This window comes from Pimephales promelas, chromosome 7, assembly GCF_988280905.1.
Source record: "Pimephales promelas chromosome 7, fPimPro1.hap1.1, whole genome shotgun sequence".
NCBI classification, from domain to species: domain Eukaryota; kingdom Metazoa; phylum Chordata; class Actinopteri; order Cypriniformes; family Leuciscidae; genus Pimephales; species Pimephales promelas.
In genome coordinates this window covers 21,584,281-21,592,529 of record NC_142775.1, presented here as the reverse complement: position 1 = coordinate 21,592,529, position 8,249 = coordinate 21,584,281, and the positions used below count along the sequence as shown (strand labels likewise).

Below are 8,249 nucleotides of genomic sequence, written 5' to 3'. Positions count from 1 at the left end.
CTTTTAATCCACAGAGCTCCAGAGACACACAGGCATAACAAAAAAAAAAGAACATTTAGCAGAACCATGTGAAAAAAAAAAAAAAAGAAAAGAAAAAAAAAACATAATTTTAGTGTTAATACATAATTCATATCATTGACAAATGCTGCAAGCTTCTTAGCTGGATTGTCCTCCACTAAAGAAAGAAAATATTGCCCCTTGACCTCATGAAGCCTGTGTGTTGAGACACCAAATAATTCTCTGTTCACTGCTTCTAATAGTATCTGATAGCCACTGTCAATAGAAAAGATGGCTCTGATCCAGAACATGATGAGCTGCTGGACTGTCTGTTGCCTACAGTATATAGACATACATACACCGTATAGGCAGTTACCCTACTGGGGGTTCACAAAGATTGTGATTAAGCCTATAATTGAACAAACACTAGAGCAAATTAAAACATTAAATGACATTAAAAAACATTAGGCATTAAAATATAGTAAAGTCATTTTTGCGGTCTTTGTATGGTGGAATTAAATGACCTTTAAAGCTCAAAAAATGCCATAAATTTGTACAAACCAAATTGAGATTTCATTTGTGGTGTACAAATGCACATAGATTTTACTATCAATGTAATACATTTTTTTTTTCTTAAAAAGGAATTGATTGCATGAATATAATAAATATGCATGAATTTTCACTTATATACTGTATGTGTGTGTGTGTATATATATATATATATATATATATATATACACACACACACACACGGTATATACAGTATATGTGTATGTGTGTGTGTATGTATACGCACATATATTACATCACATACTATAAACCCATCCATTAGTCCAAAACTTTTTAGTATTGAATGAAATTATTTTCTGACAGCTTCCCAAAATCTTGCATTATTTTGATGATGCAATGGTGGGATTGACTTGATTTTGAGAGATTTTGGCCAAAGCATTTTTAGGTGACATACCGAAATATCTGATCTTGATATTCATATAATTTCAATTTATTTTTAAAATCGGAAGGACCATAATATAGTAAAAGTTACTGGCATGATTATGGTTATAGCCCTTTTTAATTTTTAAATATTACAACACAATTTTAATCATGAATGTCATGCTACAAATGTCATAATTTAGCACAAAGCACATCTATGAGTGTGAAATACGTTGAGATGTCACAAAGTGATTGAGTCCAGTTCTCACATAGGTTTGTCAAACACATGGGAATAACAGTGTCCTTCCTTTGGTGTTTATCCATCCAAGGTTATACTTATCCATCATCATAATGACTTGCATCCAGATTGGAGATCTGTTTCACTGACAAAATGCTGGCATGACAAAACATTTAGTTAAAAACTACTTAAAAGAAATTGTGCTGAAAGTTTTTGTCCGTATAAATGACTTGCGTGTTATCTGTTTGTAGATAACACACAAACCGTGTTCACTATATTCTGATGTATAACTACTTGATGAGAAACAAGTCTTTCTTAATGTTCACAGTCTGTGAAATATCACCTTCTCTGTTGTTCAGTGTGGAGATTATGGGTTAACTGTTGTAGACTTAAACAATTCCCTCGCTGCGTTTACTCCTCCACACCACAAGAGCAGTCATGAGTAGCGTCACCAGAATGGGCACCACGATAAAAGGCCCCAAGATCCGATTTGGTGGATCGTGAAGCAGCCGTCCAGACAATGAACAGTCATGGAAGTAGTGTCTGTGCACCCGGATGAAGAATTCATCCACCATTCGGTTGGGCCAGAAACAGTTCATCTTCAGAGCCACCATGAACGTGCAGTTGGTTAGTTCTCCATAAGCCCTTTAGGAGAGAAAACAGGAGGTTAATGACGACTGTTGGCATTTGTGCACTTTTAAAGGTTTCAGGAAATATTAAAATACTTTCTCTTTCCCCGTGGGAGGCAGGAGAAGTGCCAACACTATCTCACGACCAATTCGTACGAATTCGACGCATGATTAAAAAGTGGCTAATTCGTACTAATTCGTACGATTTGTCTAAACCCACGTGATGGTTAGGTTTAGGGGCGGGGTCAGGGGTAGGTCATTCGTACGAATTCATACGAATTGGCCAATTCGTAAAATATGTACGATTTAGCAAAATCGTATTAATTCGTACGAGTGAGGTCGTATGAATTGTTACGAATTAGCCACTTTTTAATCATTCGTCAAATTCTTACGACTTGGTCGTGAGATCGGGTTGGAAGTGCAGAGCCAACAATAGGGATTTTTGCAATTTTACTTGGAGCCACCAGTGATGCAGAGATTGACAATTCACTTAATTAATTATTGTAAAGAATTCAATATGTGCTGAAATATAAAAGTACTATGAATCAAAACCTGCAAGAGTTCATGACTGTACATGGTCTGTAAGAAACATGGGAAGAACCATAGGGTCACACGAATCTTTCTGGTTCTGTTCCTAATCACCCATCAAATCCACTACAACATATTTGTGTGTGAGAGTTTGCATGATAAGTGTCTTTATTAAGCTGAAGTAATGATTCTCTCAGTAATCATTAAGAAGCCCTGATGGAATGAAATCACTCCAATAATGATGATGGTGGTGAAGAAGCTCAAGGAGAGACTCTTCTTTAGATGAGCTCTTAATAGGTCCCTGTGTGAGTGTTAGACCCCAAACCCCCTCCCCCCTCCCCTGAGCCATCTATTTTTAAGCCTAGTCAGCCTAGCGTGGGATGCCTGGCATAACCAGTGCTGACTTTTAATCAAGAGTTTTCTTCCGGGCCTGTATTAGGGGCTGGAGCAAAGACTGCACACCGCCGCCCCTTACATTTCACCCCAAGGGATACAGATGGCTTGCAGAATGGCAGTTCAAACACTCGGGAAGTGCAAAAAGCACGTCTCATCTTCCCAAAGAGGCATGTGTGACACATATGGGTGTAGGTCACCCCTGCACAGTCGGGCTATTGAGGCTATGGGTGTTTGGGTAAAGGAAATGGGAACGAATTAAAGTCAGTAGAGAATGACTGGAACTACTGCCAATTCAGGAGAGGGGTTTAAAGGATTGACTTGGAAACTGAGCATTATTAAATGCAATTCCATTTTTTTTTTGTTTTCCCTTTATTATTTATTTTAATTAATTTTAGAATTGATTTTATAATTTATTTGACAGGGACAGTGTCCATTAATTTGCAATGCTGCAAATGCACCAGAATTAGCCAAAAGGCTTTTTTTTTTTAAATTCTCTTTTTATTTGGAAGAGCAAACACCCATCACACATTAATTAGAGCTTTGGTCATTCAAGTACATATGCAAGGGTGAATTTAGAAAGTTTTACATGAGATTGGCATATTACCCTTCTGAATTTTTCATTTTCTTTTCTTTACTTTTCTTTTCTTTTCTTACATACTTATTCATTTAGGAACAATAACAAAGCATAACAGAACCGGGTTGCACACCTCTTCAGGTAATACACGATCCATTTGGTCCAAATCTTATAAAACTTTGCCAAAGGCTATTTTTCATCTGTTGTCCCTGGACAGATCTTAACATTGTCTACCTAAACAAATAGCACAATATGAAGATTACAGTGAACAATACAAATATAAAAAGCCGTCTTCAAACTGTCTTGCTCTCTCTCCCTCCCTCCCTCCCTCTTGCATATTAATGATTTGAGTTGCCTGAATATCTTTGACAATACACGATGGTAAAAGGTCGGTTTATTTATTTATTTTTATTTTTTCTGAACTCACCAGCGGTGGTTGTGAATTGTGCTAAAATAAATGCAACTCTGAAAAGCTTTCCACATATTCAGATGCACACTTTCAATAAACAAACAAAAAATCTATCAAGTGATGAAATGTTTTCTGTGTTGAGACAAATCTTGTGAAATGTACTAAACTGACGGGATAATCACAAACGTGTGCCATGGTCCGTCCGATTTGCGAACTAATTGCTCCACTTTACACTTAAATGAATGGTTAAAACAAATGATCTGTCCAACACTGAACTCAAGAGACATAAATCGGAAACACTTTACAATAAGGTTCCATTTATTAAAGTCTAGTTAACTAAATTCGTTAACGTTCTAGTAATATTAGTTTCTATGCGGATTTACTCCATGACAAAACCACCCAAGTCATTCTAGAATGATTCGTTCATTTATTCGAGCTATTCAAGTCATCTGGTGAAATAGTTTTTTATATTTCAGAAAAATAAAATACCGCAATGTCATTTTTACCAATAGCATGCAGCCCTAATCCTTTCTATGTGTTTTCTATGCAGAGGTAACGACATCGGTAAATATCGGTATCGGCCATAACATCAATATTAATATCGTTTATCGGTATCGGCCACAATTTTCACAATGGTGCATCTCTCTCTCTCTCTCTCTCTCTCTCTCTCTCTCTCTCTCTCTCTCTCTATGTATATATATATATATATATATATATATACAGTATATATGTGCTATGCGTCAGTGTTTGTGTCGATCTGCCTGGATAACACTGAAAAATGTTAAAACAAAACAAAACAAGGAATCATTTGTGGTAGACATTCACTAATGGTGAGAGTGAGTTAGTTTTACTGGAATGAATGTTCAGGAGAAGCTCCAGCTTCTGTTAAACCCCGTCTGTTAATGGACTGACCCTGAGCGCACACCTCTGATCGTTTCTGTCTGCCCATGTATTATTAGCATTCACATTAAAGACTAAAATAAACAAAGGCCCATCCAACTGTATGCCCACAATGGACCGTTAAATAGTAAAGAACTGTATTTATTTTTTCTCATTTCATTTTTAATTGTGTTTGACAAGCGTCTTTATTATTACTGCTGATATTTGAAGTGAACATATTAGTACTGCTCATTATGATTAAAGAACAAACTCCTAAACATGTTACAGGGATGTGCGCCCTTACGAAAAAGAAGTTTATTCAAGTGTGCCATTAGTATACTTCTTTTAAACTAAAAATAAGAAAGTATACTTTCAGTTTATTTTTCCTGTACTTCTCAGAAGTATACTATATGTACTTCTCAGAAATATACTTCAAATTACACTTTAGTGTACTTGACTTGTGTGACTGAGAGAAAAGCAAGTATATTTGTCCTGTTCTTGTACTCAATCTTTTGATCCAGAAATACTTAAAAGTATAATTAAGTATTCAAAGTATACTTGTATAAGTATTACAGTAAAAAAGTAAACTACTAGTATACCCATAAATTCACTTGCAGTACACATGAGATACATAATTATGAACTAGTTGTGCACTTACTGTTACACTTATAGTACACTTAAACATATACTTTTATGTACTAAAAGTGGGCCAATTTAGTCCCAAGCAGTATTAAAATAGTACACTTACAAGTTTACTACTAGTACATAGTGACATTAGTATACTTACATAATGTATACTTAAAAATATACTTGAACATTACTTAAGTATACTACATAAAATGAACTTGATATACTTCTTTTTCGTAAGGGCGGTCAGGTGTTAAACTTTGGCACATAACACTGCTTTGGCTGGATAACTTTAGTAGCTTTGTTAAAGCCTCTTTCATTGAACATGAACAGAATCATGCATTGAAGCCAGTAACTGAAGCTTTTTTAATTAGTATTATTTTTGGACGATGTTCTCGCTTTTTCCAGTTTTTGAATGTTTACTTGAATAGTTCATACTGCTGTTAGGTATGACAAAAACTTGTCTTGAATAGTAACTTGATAAAGAATTTCTCTTTCACATTCCTCTTTCACGTGTTCGAATCGAAATTGGTATAGAGAATATTAAAATTTCACTAAAATTTCACTGGTACTATTCTGAAATTCTGACATTGTGACACCTGATGCACAACACATTCAACAATATTAGTATATATGAGCACATTGTGCCAACAGGCCTCAATTGAAGCTACACGGCAGCACATTTGAAATGGGCAAAATATGGATCCATGTAAAAACTGTATAAATGGCATTTTGTGACATTTCATAGGCTCTTAAAGGACATGAATGTGACAGAATCAGAAATCTAATAATATCAAATCCTCTCCAGGTGGATAGCAGTGTAAAGCTATGCACATAAGGTTGCGCCATTCAACAGCAGTCATCACATTTTCTTTAAACTATATATGGTTTTAAACACTATGCCATTGTACATTCATTAAATTTGAAAGACATTTTGGTTAGAGAATCTTCCCAATTCATTAAAAGCAAATACACATCACACCAGGATGAGATGTGCTCAATTATCTGAAAAATAATCTTGTAGTTTCCGCTCTGCTGAAGAGACAAATGAGTATTTCTGTTTATATTTAACTACTTCATCCAACTGTACAGAGTGATGAACAATGATGTCAAACGTATCATCACCAGCATGAACAGAAACAGCTGTGGCAATATTTAGCCTGTAGCATCAGTTTGAGAGGAAGTCATTTAGTGAAAGAGTTAAATTTGGATGTTTAATCATAAGGAAGCCTGGAGCTTCATTTTTGCTCGGTCAAAACCTATTATCATGCAATTAACAAGTGAATACAGAGAAGATGAAACAGTTCTGGTTAAGTTCCCCTGACTGCAAAAGTGAGACATCAGATGATATCTTAGTATTATAATTAAGGCCACCATTTACTTTCATGTCATTCCAAACCCATATGACTTTCTTCTGTGGATGTTGAGGCATAATGATGTCATAAATTTAGGGCTGGTTCATAACACAATACTATCTTCAGACGACCTCAACATCTGCTTTTATGGTGCTTCTTTTTTTATATAATTAGACAAAATTACAGCTTAATAGACTTTGATAAAACTTTATTAGTGGCAAAATAATTGGTTGTGGGAGAAACAGTGTCACTAGAGGGAGAGTCACAAATTGTGTAAACGTGAATATAAAGCATTTTCTCAAAATTGAAATGTTTATTTCACTCATTGTTAACATTGTTTACATATAATTGTTTTGATGTATTTTGTAGTTTTATAGACCTGGCACAAAGGTAAAACAAAATTTAGACAGGGAATTTGAAAAGTAGAAATAAATGATGAAGGTATGTTAAAAAGTTTATCTACTGGCAAGAAATCTGTTCTTTCTGTTGTATTCAGTTCAATTATGATTTACTGTACATTATTTATTATCCGTTTAATTAATCTTTGTATTTAATCTTAGGCAGCACTGGGAGAAGCACACATGTCAGTTCTTAGTTGTTTTGCACTATGATTAACTGATAATAATATACTGAGTTTAATATAAAACTCAGCAAATATTTCAGTCTGTGACTGCTGCTCCATTGACCATGTGATGGGAAAGTCTTCCTGCAGCTTTCACTCTTGTAAGAAAGCAGATTGAATTTCAAGATGGTTTAACACCACTAAATATAACTTGTGTGACAGGACAGAGAGAGTCAGGGACAAACATCGACACACAGAGACCATGACTACGGCACGGTGTCACTGTACATGCTGTGTGGGACGTGAGGCTTTCCTGTCACCATATCAAGTCACAGAATAAAGATGGTTTCACGTTGCCATTTTCATGATAAATGCTTTTACTCCTGCTCATCCCTATTGGCACTGCTATTAGTCAATAAAACCTCTTAACAATCCTAATTTTAGCTCATGCTGAAATATGAAATTTTTCTTAATAAGCATTTTGTCCTTTGTTTGGCAAATATATATATATATATATATATATATATATATATATATATAAATATATAAATCAAAATAAATAATGACTAATGTACTTACAATTTAATATAAACTTGAGGAGGAAACAAGTAGTTGACTTACCCCACTGGCAATTTTTTTTTTTTTTTCTCATGCCATCTCATGCCGTTTAAGGATATTTACTGAATTGTACTGGCAAACAATATAATTATTATTTTTATGTTTCATTTTATTATATTTTATTTTAACAGAAAAATTCCTTTTTATGTCAGCTGTGTTTCTCATAGTTATAAATGTTAACAATTTTCCAGATTAATAATACTCATCCATCATTTTGTTTTTTGGAGTTTAGAAACACCCATAACAGAACCCATATCAACAGTGACCCAGAAAATCACATACTCGATGATCCAGAAACGTCCTTTAAAACATTTCGAGCATGTGCCTCTGCAACAGTTACAGAAGCAGTTGATCTCTGTCCACTGAATGCTGAAGCTGATGAGAATTGTTGAACGTTATAAAGTGTCACCCTCTTGTTGGCTCTATCAGTCTCTCTCAAAGTTATTAAGTGTCATCAAGGCTGACATAGGGGTTAATGCTTTCAAGTGTGGTCACATTCCCCAGAGC

The 8,249-nt window shown here is 34.8% G+C and overlaps 1 protein-coding gene across 1 annotated transcript in view; it reads right to left on the bottom strand.

Annotated features, from left to right (window-relative positions):
- Nucleotides 1–722: 722 nt before the first annotated feature.
- Nucleotides 723–8,249, bottom strand: part of ramp1 (receptor activity modifying protein 1) — a 28,592-nt gene continuing 21,065 nt past the window's right edge. The window contains exon 3 of the mRNA XM_039682936.2: nucleotides 723–1,810. Within this exon, the coding sequence (XP_039538870.1) occupies nucleotides 1,555–1,810 (256 nt within the window). The 3' untranslated portion in view covers nucleotides 723–1,554. The remainder of the gene's footprint in view (nucleotides 1,811–8,249) is intronic.